At 36.4% G+C, this 14223-nt stretch overlaps 1 protein-coding gene across 1 annotated transcript; it reads left to right on the forward strand.

Annotated features, from left to right (window-relative positions):
- Positions 1–233: 233 nt before the first annotated feature.
- Positions 234–10781, forward strand: LOC110109031 (probable inactive leucine-rich repeat receptor-like protein kinase At3g03770). The gene is made up of 6 exons (XM_028691980.1): positions 234–361; positions 1254–1494; positions 1596–1807; positions 8959–9005; positions 10213–10396; positions 10668–10781. The coding sequence occupies exons 1-6, from the start codon at positions 245–247 to the stop codon at positions 10779–10781; spliced, it is 915 nt and encodes a 304-aa protein (XP_028547813.1). The 5' UTR covers positions 234–244.
- Positions 10782–14223: the final 3442 nt, after the last annotated feature.

Raw genomic sequence — 14223 nt, forward strand, 5'->3', positions numbered from 1 at the left:
TATTTTGGAGGGGAAATTAGGGCAAACCCTAACTTGTGAAACCTAAGGCGTATCAGTATGCTCCTTCTAATTGTTTCCGTAATCCTTGAACAATATTTTAGTTATAGTATGATTTAAGCATTGGCACTAGCTTAAATCATCTTATGCTTTAACTTCATGATTTGTTTTGTATTTAGGACTACCCTCTTTTGTTCAAATATATATTTTCTTATTAAATTGGTATTCAGGATTTGTTTCTCAGGCTATGAAGTTGGGTGCCCAAGTGCTACCTACTTATAGAGCATTCTCCTTGGAGGATTTAAAAGAAGCAACCAAGAACTTTGAAAGTTCATCATATATAGGCGAGGGCACAGCTGGAAAGGTCTTACTAAAATTCAAACTTTTGCTGAACATCTATATATTTAAATTATCTTCCTTGTGGTTCTTGCATATTTCTGGTCTGAGAATAATATTAACTTTTAATTACATTGGAATTGTAGAAGTAAATAAGCAAATTTCATGTTTTTGGGTAATTATTTATTTTCTGTTAATTAGTTTTGAGCCAGACACCCAACACATGATTATGAATAAAATTCACTTTCATTCTCACCAATTTTTATGAAACCAAATTTAGCATTAATCAGTTTTTTTTTTTTTTGCATAAGGCTGAGTTTGGTTTGAGTGAGATGGAGAAAAGAAAGTGAAAAAGAAAGAGAAAATACAATGAAATTTGATTCTGCTTTACTTCAACTCATATTTATGCGAAGATAGAATTGTTAGGAAAGTGATTTCTATTTATTCATTGGATTGAACTTTGACGGAAAAAGTGAAGTTTAGCTTGTTCAATCTCTTAACCAGAAGCTGAAAATGGAATTGATATGCTTTCCTCTACCCCACCCGTACTCTTACATAAAAATCAGCCCAACTTCCCACCCATCCATACAGTCACTCCACATGAAACTTACAATGATCCCAACAATCAATTTTATGTTCATCACTGACAACTTTTTGTCAGGGAGAATGAATCACTTTTCAATTAATTTTCTTAGTTTAAGTCCATAATTATGTTTTGCAAGTTTAGAATTTAAAGAAACAAGTAAAGCACCTCAAGGATAATGTATGTTTTGTAATAATGATGGGTGCAATCTAAAAAAGTATAATTTATAACATATACTGAAGCCTTGGAAATGTTTCAATGTTTTTGTACTGTTTTACTTTCTAGGTGCCATATAGGTTTAAAGTGATGAAGTTTACTCCTTTCTATTGTTTTACAGCTTTACAAGGGGAGGCTAGAAAATGGAACATTTGTTGCTATAAGATGTTTGGTATTGTCTCGAAAACATTCAATAAGGAACTTAAAGTTAAGGTTGGACTTACTTTCAAAGCTTCGCCATCCACATTTGGTTTGCCTCTTAGGACATTGCATCGATGGTGGGGCAGATGATTGTAGTGTTGATAGGGTCTTTCTTGTTTATGAATATGTACAAAATGGAAATTTTCGCTCTCACTTATCAGGTAAGTAAACTAAACTAAATAGCCAGAACAATATGACTTTGATGAGATTTTCTTGTTGTTTGCAATTAATTATGTCTTTGGCATTTGAATAAATCCTCCAGAGCGCAGTATGGAGAAAGTTTTGAAGTGGCAAGAAAGATTGGGAGTTCTCATCGGCATAGCTAAGGCAGTACACTTCCTTCACACTGGAGTAATTCCTGGTTTCTACAATAATCAACTGAAGTCGCATAACATTTTGCTAGATGAATATCTTGTAGCAAAAGTGAGTGACTATGGCTTGTCGATCATTACAGAAGAAATTCACAAAAATGAGGTACTCTAATAATCTTAATCCCTATTTGACAATGATTTCTTGTAATATACAACGTGGTGCTATTTTCTATAATGTTCTACTACGATTTGCTATGAAAGAAAATGCATTACTAGTTGATACAATTGTTGCTTATTTTATTTTTCGAGCTATTGTGATAGATGAACTTGTTATAGAGCATGCTTGCGATTAATGTTTATGAGAACTATATTCATTCTCTATTGGGTAAATTTATAGTAATATGTTGTTTCATGTGGTTTGACATAGCTTAGTTGTGATCGTTGTTCTCCAAGTTCAAAATTATGTTTGTAAGTGCTTAGTATTTTCAGATTTTTTATTTTCTATTATTCGTTGCCTATCAAAGATAGTGGTTTCCATGCGAGTTTGTGTTGACCTCAATATTAGTATCGGGGTTGTATCGACCGCACGAGATGAGTTTCAAAAGAAAAAAAGAGCACAAGGTCGTGCAAAATTTGTCCGACGTGTATTGACTGAAAATTCAAATCGCCGAAATGGACCCCATTTGCAAAACTGGCTTTTGCCGATGTGTTCAGAGCAATATAAACAGCTAAGATCGACACCTATATTGATTAGACACTGGTACTTATGTATGAACATATGTATCCGCGTTCATTTCTCCGGGCACATAAGCGATATGGGTGTCGATCTGAGCTGTTTTCATTGCTCCGAACGCATCGGTGATGTCCGTTTAACAAATGGAGGCCATTTCGTCAGTTTAAGTTTTCGGTCTACACGTGTTGGCCAAGTTTTACATGACGTTGAACTCTTTTTTCTTTTGAAACTTATCTTGTGTGGTCGACATGACTCTGACACTAGTATTGAGGTCAATAGTTTGCTGTGAGCCATAGTTGGTATTCCAACCATTGATATGCTAGGGTGGTGATTTTTGACTGTTTTTTAGATGCTAGTTGCTGAAGGCAATGGTTTCATGATTTGTTTTTAGTGGGATTGGCTTGGGCTGACCTTGCGGGTTATATAAGAATTCAATTGTTGTGATTGTTTTATAGGAAAAGTTTAAATTGGAAGGCTTAAAGCTGCAAGAAACTTTGGGTTGCATGTAGTTATAAGGTTTACTGTTAAATGTGTTGTATTAAGATAAATTTGCTTTACCCAGCATACAAAATTTTACCGGCCATTTTGCTCCCAACTTCTATAAATTTATCACTTGCCACTCTTCATCTAACATCTAAGTTATAATTCCGACATGTATCTACCTAATAAATTGACCTCCAAGCCCTATATAATGAGTTTATTCTAATGCGTCGACACACTCTACAACCAGAAGTAGAAGTGTTTAAGCTTTTAGCCAGAATCTCTTGTAGTAGAGAAGAGAAAAGAATAGAAGAGAATGGTATAGAATAGAAGAGAGGAAGAATCTCTCATAGCTGAGAAGGAAAGAGGGTAGCAATTTTTTCTTCTCCACATTGACTCATTGAGCCCTTATTCTCGTAACACGTGATTGCATTCCCTCTCAATCATAGATATAAAGAAAGAGGTATTTTTATCCTTATCTTCTTATGCACAAAAGAAATATTTGATGTACTCTTTTAAAACTTTGTATATTCTTTGATCTCTATGTGCCATAAAATTAGGTGAATATCATAAATCACATAAGCTTGTGTTTCTTGTATATGAGCTTTTTTTTGTATTTTTATTCTTTTGACTTTATTTGATTGTGTTCAAGTTTTGTCCTTATCCTAATAGTTGGTGTTAAAGCTTTTTGGCTAAGCTATATAGAAATTTGAGCGGAAGGCAGAAAAAGTCAATATCGACAAATTTGATGGCCAAGATTTTGACAATTGAAAGATGCAAATAAAATATTATCTTTATCAAAGAATGTTTCATCCTGATAAAGGGATCTAAGCCTTCTACTGTTGATTAAGATTAGGAGTTTTTAGACAGACAAAACTTTGGGTTTATTTATCTATCATTGATCAAGAATATTACTTTCAGCATTCTCAATGAAAAGACCACAACAAGCCTAATGAAAGCATTATCAAACATATATGAGAAGCCATTTGTTGTTAATAAGATACCTCTTATGCGTAAAATTTTTAATCTCAGGATGTTTGAAGGGGCCTCTTTTATTAAGCACGTCAATGTGTTCAACCTGATCGCAAGTTGATTGAGCTCCATGGACATCAACTTGATGATGAAATTCATGCCTTCAGTCTTTGTTGCTTCCTAAAAGTTAGAATAGTGTACCAAAAGCCGTTAGCAACGCGTATGGATCAAATATATTTGACTGATATTAAATATTTCATCCTTTGTGAAAGTATTTGACGGTGCGAGACAAGTGAACTCTCTTCTTCTGCTTTGAATATTGATAACATAAACAAATCTCAAAAATAAAAACAATCATCAAGATAGAGTTAGATTCAAATAATGAAAGAGCAAATATATATATATATATATATATATATATATATCAATATTCTGAAAAATATGATAAAGGATTATTGCAAAAGAATGCAAGAATAAGAACAAAAGCATAAAGAAAAAAACTATGAATATTGTTTGTTGACCCTAATACTAGTGTCAGGATCGAGTCGACCGCGCAAGATGAGTTTCAAAAGCGAAAGAGCTCGAAATCGCGCAAAAACTCACCCGACGCGTTTCGACCAAAAACCCAAAATCGCCGAGATGACCTCCGTTCGCGAAACGGATAGCGCCGATGCGTCTGGAGCAACGTAAACAACTAAGATCAACACCCATATTGATGGAGTTCGTCGATCGACGAAAAAATTAAATTTTGGGCGCGCGAATCGAAGCGACGATGTGTATAAGCGGCGACGACCAACTCGATGCAAGATTAAAATTTTATTTTTATTTTATGCAATATAATTTAAAAAAAATTAGAAAGAGAGGAAGAGAAAGACCTTTTTAAATAGGAAAATGAATTTTCTTTAAATAAAAATCCAAAAAATACTTAAAATACCTCTCCTCACATAACCCTCACTTAAATCCCTCATCCCAAACCGCCCCTCTCATTCTCACGATCATTCTCACGCCTAGGAGTCCCCCCCCCATACGCCTCTTGAGATTCCCAGCCGCCGGCCTCCCTTCTCCCTCCAAGGTCCAAGGTAAACTCCAAATTTCTTTTTCTCCTTCTTCTTCATCCATTATTCTTCTCTTCTTCTTCTTCTTCTTCTTCTTCTTCCTTCCCTCTTCTTCTCATTCTCCTTCTCCATTTTTCTTTCTCACTCTTCTTCCCTCCATTTTCCCCCCTCATTTCCTTTCATTTTCTTCCTCTCCTCTCTTCTCTTTCCTCTCCTTCATCTTCTTCTTTTTCCTCCACATTTTCTCCAAACCTACAACCAACCCTGACCCTAATTCTTTCATATCTTCACATCCATCCCATAAATCACTCACCACCTTTCACTAAAAACATTCCTACACATTTCATATCAAAATCTCTATCATCCCTCACTTTTTTTCTCTAGAACGAGAAAAAAATTTCTTCATGTATGGCTCCCTTTCCATCCCAAGCATCTCTCCTCTCCACCATGCCTCCAAATTCCTTCCTAGAGAGAGAAAAAAATTCTACTATCTCTCTTTCTCTCTCCAAAATTGTAAAAGAGGGGTTTTCTCTCTCTAAACCTCTCCCCCCATTTTCTTATACCTCCTAAATCCCTCTCCATGCAAATTCCCATCAAATGCTCTCTTTCCCTCTCTTTCTCTCTCTAGAAAGGAGCTCTCTCTCTAGCCTTTGTTTTAAATAAAAAGAGGCATATATGATTAATTAAATTGCACAAATAATTAAAAAAAATTTAAATTGTGCATCGCAGGTTTCTGATATTCGCCGTCGTCGTCTCGAGCACTGCACACCCAAGGTAAAAAGCCTGATACTAGCATTTTATATTTATATGCATGAAATAAGTACTGGTGACTGCTTTTGTTAGTGAGTGAGGAAACTTAAGTACCCGTCACCGCTCTTATCAACGAGCGGGGAAATTCATATGCATGAAATATAAGTACCCGTGTCTATTTTTTTAATGAGCGGGGAAATTTGTTATTTATAAAAAAATTATTTAAGTACCCGTCACTGCTTTTAAGCTGGGAAAATGCTGTTCTTTATACATGTACTTAAATATCCCGTAACAGCTTTTGTTAGCGAGCGGGGAATGAGACTACGGACGTGGTGTCATTTGACACCTACCGTGACTGCCTTTCTTGGCAGCTGGGAAGACCTTACACTCTCCGATGAAGTCCCCCTACACGGGGATGATGTTAGAGTGCTGCCGAATTTTTCAACAAGAACTCATGACTTAGAAAAAAAATTTAAAATCCACATAAAATTCTAAGTAAAAAAATAAATAAAAATAAAGCACACGACACCATAGGCTCCCGACACTAGAAAAAAAATATAAAAGAAATCCACGTCATAATAAAATGTAACATATAGTGAGCGGGGACCAATCCAAGATTCCCTCATAATAAAATGCAACATATGGTGTGTTTTATTTTTTTGTTGACTTAGAATTTTTTGTGGATTTTAGATTTTTTTCTAGGTCATGGGTTCTTGTTGAAAAATTCGGCAGCACTCCGGCTTCGTCCCCGCGTAGGGGGTTGCATCGGAGTGTGTAAGGCTTCCCGCCTGCCAAGAAAGACAGTCACGGTAGGTGTCAAATGACACCGCGACAGCAATCTCGTTCCCCGCTCGCTAACATAAGCGGTCATGGGGTCTTTAAGTACATGTATAAAGTACAGTATTTTCCTCGCCTAAAAGTAATGACGGGTACTTAATTAAACAATTCTTTTACAAATAACAAATTTCTCCGCTCGCTAAAAAAAGCGGTCACGGATACTTATATTTCATGCATACGAATTTTCCTTCTCACTGATAAGAGTGGTCACAGGTACTTAAGTTTCCTTGCTCGCTAACAAAAGCGGTCACAAGTACTTATTTCATGTATAGAAATGTAAAATACTAGTGTCGGGCTTTTTATCTTGGGTGTGCAATGCTCGAGACGACAATGACAAATGGCGGCGACTGTCGGAAACCTGCGATGTACAATTTAATTTTTTTTTAATTATTTGTGCAATTTAATTAATCATATATGCCTTTTTTATTTAAAACAAAGGCTAGAGAGAGAAAAAGAGAGAGAGCTCTCTTTCTAGAGAGAGAAAGAGAGCATTTGATGAGAATTTGCATGGAGAGAGATTTCGGAGGTTTAGAGAGAGAAAACCCATCTCTTTCTAATTTTGGAGAGAGAAAGAGAGTGAAATTTTTTTCTCTCTCTAGGAAGAGAATTTGGAGGCATGGTGGACAAAATAGATGCTTGAAATGGAAAGGGAGTCATACATGAAGAAATTTCTTTCTCATTCTAGAGAGAGTAAGTGAGGGATGATAGAGATTTTGAAAGAAAATGTGTATGAATGTTTTTTGTGAAAGGTGGTGGGTGGTTTATGGGATGGATGTGGAGATGTGAAAGAATTAGGGTTATGGTTGGTTGTAGGTTTGGAGAAAATGTGATGGAGGAAGAAGAAGAAGATGAAAGAGAGGAAAGAGAAGAGAGGAGAGGAAGGAAATGAGGGGAAAATGGAGGGAAGAAGAGTGAGAAAGAAAAATGGAGAAGGGGAAGAAGAGGGAAGGAAGAAAAAGAAGAAGAGAAGAATAATGGAGGAAGAAGAAATTTGGAGTTTACGTTAGACCTTGGAGGGATAAGGGAGGCCGACGGCTTGGAATCGCAAGAGGCGTGAGGGGGGCGGCTCCTAGGCGTGAGAATGGTGTAAGAATGATCATGAGAATGAGAGGGGCGGTTTGGGATGAGGGATTTAAGTGAGGGTTATGTGAAGAGGGGTATTTTAGGTATTTTTTGGATTTTTATTTTAAAAAAAAATCATTTTCTTATTTAAAAAGCTATTTCTCTCCCTCTTTCTAATTTTTTTTTAATTATATTGCACAAAATAAAAATAAATTTTTAATCTTGCATCGAGTTGGTCGCCGCGTCGCCGCTCGCACACGTCGTCTCCTCAATTTGCGCACCCAAAATTTAAATTTTCGCCGATCGACGAACCCCATCAATATGGGTGTCGATCTTAGCTGTTTTCGTTGCTCCAGTCGCATCGGCGCTGTCTGTTTCGCTAACGGAGGTCATCTCGGGGATTTTGGGTTTTCAGTCGACACGCGTCGGGTGAGTTTTTGCGCGATTTCGAGCTCTTTCGCCTTTGAAATTCACCTTGCACGGTCGACTCGATCCCGACACTAGTATTAGGGTCAACATTATTATAGAAGAAATTCAAGATGCATTCATGCTCAGTGCTAATAATCTAATAGAATCATGGATATTGGATTTAAATGCATCATATAATTCTTTTCATCAAGAATTACTAACAAATTATTTTGTATGAATTTTCTGCAAAATATTTATTTTTAATTATTAGCCATTAAATTTATGGGCATCAATGATATGATACTCCAAAGTCTAAGCTAGAAATATAGTTTACATGAAAGCTGAGCAAGGTCAGACACATCCTTGGTATGAGAAGAAACTTGACTTCTATTGGCTTGCAATTATGAGGATGTAATTTCACATTCAATATTAACACCTCGAAGGTGAACAAATGAGTTATGGTGAGATAAAATGCAATTGTTCGTTAATTTTGTTTGATTTGAATTTATTGTTGATTTCTTAGAATTGAATTATTGCATTATCATTTGGGTTTTAATTCTTGCATTTATTAGTTTGCACTTTGCACATTCCAAAAACAAGTTTTGTATATTTAGTTGTCTTTAATCTGTGAATCCTATGTTCCTTTGCATGATCTGAATACATTCCATCATTTAGTGGCATTAGAATTTTCTAATCTTAAATTATCATGCATCAATAGGAATACTTGCCTCAAAAAACTTCAATGTTGTTTTGACTAAACAATGCTTTTAGAAAGTATGCTTGTTCAACTTTCATAACCCTTATTTTTTTAGTTTTTGTACAGCTTAATTTTCCCACATAACAACTGAATTAACTTTTACCAAACACGTTGAACTTAATTATTGCCTTAAATACGTAAGCAATTAAAAAATCATTACCAAAATGCCCTAATTCTCGGCTCCTTCATAAACTAGAAGTTTAGCATTCAAGAATTGTATTGTACTGCATGATCTTATAGTAGTGAATCTTGGTTTGCAGGCCAGGGCTGATGGGCAGAGAGCCATCCAAAGCATGTCTAAAGCATCGTAAGTCAGTTCTCTTAATTATATCTCATTGAATGCATTTACTAGCAATCTTAAATTATTTATCTATTTAAGTTATAACTTCATTTTTTAGGTAATCTAGTCAGGAGAAAAATTTAACCTTTTCTGCTCTCTTTCTAGAATTGTGAAATGCATTATTCTGTATTTTATATCTACAGAATTTTCTATGTATTTTACATTAGCTACAGACCTACTGGAATATCAATCATTAATTGACCTTGAAATATATATAAAAAAGTTTTCTTTTTTAAATTCCAAATTACTTGTCTTTGCCAGATTCCATTACTAATAGCATAAAAATTGCTACTGTTATAGTGTCCTTCCATGTATTTTCTATTTGAATTTAACATGATAAGGTTAATAATAGGAGACACTCAAAAATTTCAAGTAAATCCTACCAATCTTGGGAAACAACGAGAAATTTTCACAAATCCAATGGAAAATCAGAGAAAGATAGGAGTTTTATTGCAAGAACTCAAACTAACGGAAGAAAATAGCAAGCTACAGTTGATCCTCAATTCGAGAGGAGGATCAATCTCTCCCAAATCTCTAGACGCCGCTAGAGCCCAAAAACCTAAACCTAAGAGATCTCAAATTTCATCCAAATTCAAGATGCCCTAACCCTAGGAACACAAACTATTTAATGCATACAATTCAAAAGGAAATCCTAAACAGCACCTACTTTGAATTTCCCTCCCAAACCCTTTCAAAAACCTTCCTAAACAGCTCCGTGAAGAGTTGGGTGGTCGGATCCTGCATACAAGAGACGGAGAACTTCCGCCTATTTCCCGTAAGCCGGTCCCATATGGACTGGCTGAAACCAGTGTAACAGTTAACTGATATGTTTTTAATTTGTTTAACTACAAAGGATCCTACATTTGGGATTGATATAGAGATGGCAATTGGCAGGTGTGTAAAAAAGGAAATGATTGCTCGATGTGAAATACTTTGCCTGTTAAAATAGCACTTCTACGGATCATGATTTGTTGCAAAATATTTCTTTTTGTAAAAGAGTATAATATTGCAATAACAAATTGGATTATGCAATTGGATATACCATTGTTAGGTTCAAGCATTTCTTAGTCTCCTTTTGCAGAGGATGCAGCTTTTTATTAATCAATTATGGCTTTTTATATTGTCTCATAGTTTTTTTTATTGCGTTTTACAACATTTTTTCTGTTGATAACAGGGAAGGATTATGCTTGGAGGATGATGTGTATTCATTTGGTTTAATCTTACTTGAAGCACTTATTGGATTACGAAGGTCTGAAAAAGGAGGAGCATTTCTCCCATATGAAATGGTATGTCAAAATACGAATTTTATTGAAATAAAGGATGAAAGATCTGGTTTTCCAACAATTGAAGGAATCATAGTAATTAGTGAGAAGCCATGCTTTTGTTACATGCATATTTCATTTCTATTTTATGGCATGTTTGATAATATGTTTAGTGTTACAGAAGTTGATGTGATTTAATGTTATAAACATGATGGTGGTGAAGCAGATCCCGGACCTCGTGAATTTGGATTTGTTCATGACATATGAGTCTGATTTTGTTTAGGAGGACATGATCATATATCATAGGTTGTCTTTTGTAGACATCTAAGTGGAGATTCAATAGGATAATGGTTGTTTATGGATGCAGATATTCAAAGACAGCTATTATAGAACACCTTATGATGAGGACATCAGATTTCGACATGTGTATTGTCGTCGGAGACGTAGATTGACAGCTACGATCCAGAGCCTATACTTTTGATATATCTTGTATTTTATTTGTTCTTGTCCTAGTTTACCCCTGTGGGTATTGAGTCGCTATTGTAGCCCCGAGGGCATTTGTGTCTTTCTAGTTTTGTTTCATTTTGGTCTATTTATAGGAGGCCTCTTGTATTGTACTAGATGATTATGAAATGAAAAATTTCTATTATTTGTTTGATCTCTAAGTGAGTTCATGAGAGAAGAAGCCCTAGGAGGGCGATAGCAAGACCCGTCAATCGTTGGTGGATTCCAAGGTTCGCGGTTCGATCTCGTTCTTTCCCAACCTACAATTCTTCCTCCAAATCAACCACCCGCCGACCTTCCCTAACCAAAGCACCTAATTTTTCTTTTCTTCAAAACCCGAGCCCCTTGCCCCCCCCCATCCTCCTTGGCCGCCCCACCTGCCGGCCAACCACCTAGCCACCGGCCTCCCCTCCACCATCCCTACTACCTCTACTTGCTCAACCCGCCGGCCCACTTCTTGCATTTGAAATTCAAGTTCAAATGTTCATTAAATACTTTCCTAAAATAAGTCTAAGTAATTAGCAAAGTTACTTAATTGGATTTGAAATTCAAATGCTTTCCTAATGCTAGCACTTAAATTTGGAAACTTCTTCTTTTAAATAATATCTGAAATTCAATTCAGATTTTATTTAAATCATTGTTTATTGCTTGGGGCCCACTTAATTAAACCTAAATCCCTTTCCCCCTCTCTCTATTTGGCTGGCCACCTATCCCCCTCTCCCTCTCTCTCCTATTTCATTAATTGCCACTAATTAATCCTCCTTAATTCTCTCTTAACCGCCCCCCACCCGGGTCCCTCCCCCCTTTTAATGGATTAATTTGAATTTCAAATTAATTCCCTCAAATTCCACTTAATCTGAAATTTAATTTCAGATTTCTATTCATCCTCCCTAATTCCCGCCTAGCCCTAGCTGCCCCTTCTCCACCTCCTCCAACCCGAGCCCCCACCTCTCTCCTTTCTCCTTGGCCGATCCTCCCAAGTGGCGGCTCCCCCACCACAGCACCACTACAACACGCCAAAGACCTCCTATGATCATGTATGGCCGATCCAGAGCTTGACCATGGATTTGTGTACAACTTTCAAGGGGAGATCGACATCATCCGATCACCGTTCTTCGACGTTGGATTCAGATTCGACCACACCGTCGAAGATTACGTAAACCGTATTCTTCCCCACCTAGTGGATGTCATCGACGAGCAACAATCAACGGAAGTGTGTACAATCACTGGATGCCCACCCGCTCCTCTAACTCCGGCTCCTTCCCTGGTGAGTAGGCCCCTCGGCATCACTTGTCTACTAGTGGCATCCCTAAGCTTGTGTGCAATCCTCTTCCGCTAAGCCGAGCGATATCAAGAGTGTATGTGAGGGACTCTAAGGTGAATGATCTAGATTTTAAACCGTGGATTTTGTTACGTGCCATTTGCTTTACTATTTATTTGTTGATGTAATTTTGTTAGTCACCTGTTGCTCTTAACTGTAATCAATTGACATTACTTAGTTCTTCCGTGGAATTTTTCTAAAGATCTATATTGAAACGCATTCATTTATGTTTAACTACGCAAAGTTCACAAGTTATTTATTTCTTACAAGCAATTCTTGTTCCATCCACATTGTGTCACATCAACTTCAACTAATCATGTCATTAAGGAACTTTTCTTATGCATATATACTTTTTCAAAAAGTCCTTAAGAGTTCAAAGTGCTACTAAGGTTTGTTGTTGTTTTTTTTTTGGTTAGAAGTTATAATGAAATGAGAAAAACATGAAGTACATGAATTTGTTAGATGAAAATGTAAAAACTAACACAACTACAAAAAATATGATTACAGAAGAGAAAGTATCCATTTAATAAGAGATTCTCAAACCATGTTTATTTATAGTTCCTTGCTTGAAGCATGATTAACCCTAGTATATGCCACTATTTTCTCCTATTTATGCCCATTCTGGCATACATTATTTAAAACATTCTATCCAATTGAGTTTATATATTCAGTATGCTAACATCAGAATCATAAAGTTGCTCAGAATGTGGGTCAACATCTGCAACAATAGGATGAGGATTGGGAGTTAACGCCTTTGATAGATATGGATCAATATTTTTTGGATGTAGATGAGATGGTCGATTCCTTGGTGCTTAGGACAGCAAAGGAAGGTTCTGAAGGCTCTGGTTTCATAATAAGGTCTAGAGCTTGTTTTTAAAATTGTGTGTGCAAACTTAATAGATGTAGGTAGGAGCTGTCTCCACATAAAAATAGTTTTTATTCATTTATATGCTCCTCTTTGTTCTTGAATGCAAAGATCATTAATAGATGATTTTCTTAATTTTATGCTAGCCTCAACTTAATTGTAGTAGTTATGTCCAAAAATTTTGTAACAAGGGCACAAGAGGGAATGCCTTCAAATTCAACAACTTGCTGATAACCTTAAGAGGAGAAATGAATCCAAACTTACATAGATTGCTTAGTTTTGATATTTCAACAAAGGTTACTTAATTGGGGGTTATATATGAACATATTTGATTGCATGATGCATGTTTAAGGCTTATTATATTTAAATAATAAAACCATTTCTTATGTGGTTTGAGAATCAATGTTAACATTTCATTTATATTAACTCTATAATATATATAACTTATGAATGAGGGAATAATTAATAAAGCCCATTACTTTCCATGCATGTTTATGTTGTTCTTGACTTGCTTACCACAATGAAATACCTGTTTTATGCTCACATCATATGCATGTTCATGGCCCCACTTACACCACTTCGTGTTGCACACTACCCTACATCATGCACCTGCTGTCAACCTCCACACTTTCCGCTCTCTCGCATCGCTTATCAACCTACATTGCACACCCTCGCATGCCACTTCCTTGCATCCTACATCAACTCATGCGACAAGCTCGCAACACTTGCTTCGTGTCGCTTCCTTCAACACTTTCACTCCATACTACTTTGCTTTGCTGCTTTGCAAAGATAAAATTGTTTTTCAATCCTGTTGACCCTAATACTAGTGTCGGGTTGAGTCGACCGCGCAAGATGAGTTTCAAAAGCAAAAGAGCTCGAAATCGCGCAAAAATTCACCCGACGCGTGTCGACCGAAAACCCAAAATCGCCAAGATGACCTCCGTTCGCGAAACGGACGGCGCCAATGCGTCCGGAGCAATGGAAACAGCTAAGATCAACACCCATATTGGTGGGGGTCGACGGTCGGCGAAAATTTTAATTTTTGGGCGCGCGAATCGAGACAACGACGTGTGCGAGCGGCGACGCGACGACCAACTTGATGCAAGATTAAAAATTTATTTTTATTTTTGTGCAATAAAGGATTTTTTGATTTTTTTTATTTAGAAAAAATCACTTTCTTATTTAAGAAGCTCCATTTCTCTCCCTCTTTTTAAAAATTTGTTAATTTTATTG

This window comes from Dendrobium catenatum, unplaced genomic scaffold (genome assembly GCF_001605985.2).
Source record: "Dendrobium catenatum unplaced genomic scaffold, ASM160598v2 original_scaffold_96786, whole genome shotgun sequence".
In the NCBI taxonomy this organism is placed as follows: Eukaryota; Viridiplantae; Streptophyta; class Magnoliopsida; order Asparagales; family Orchidaceae; genus Dendrobium; species Dendrobium catenatum.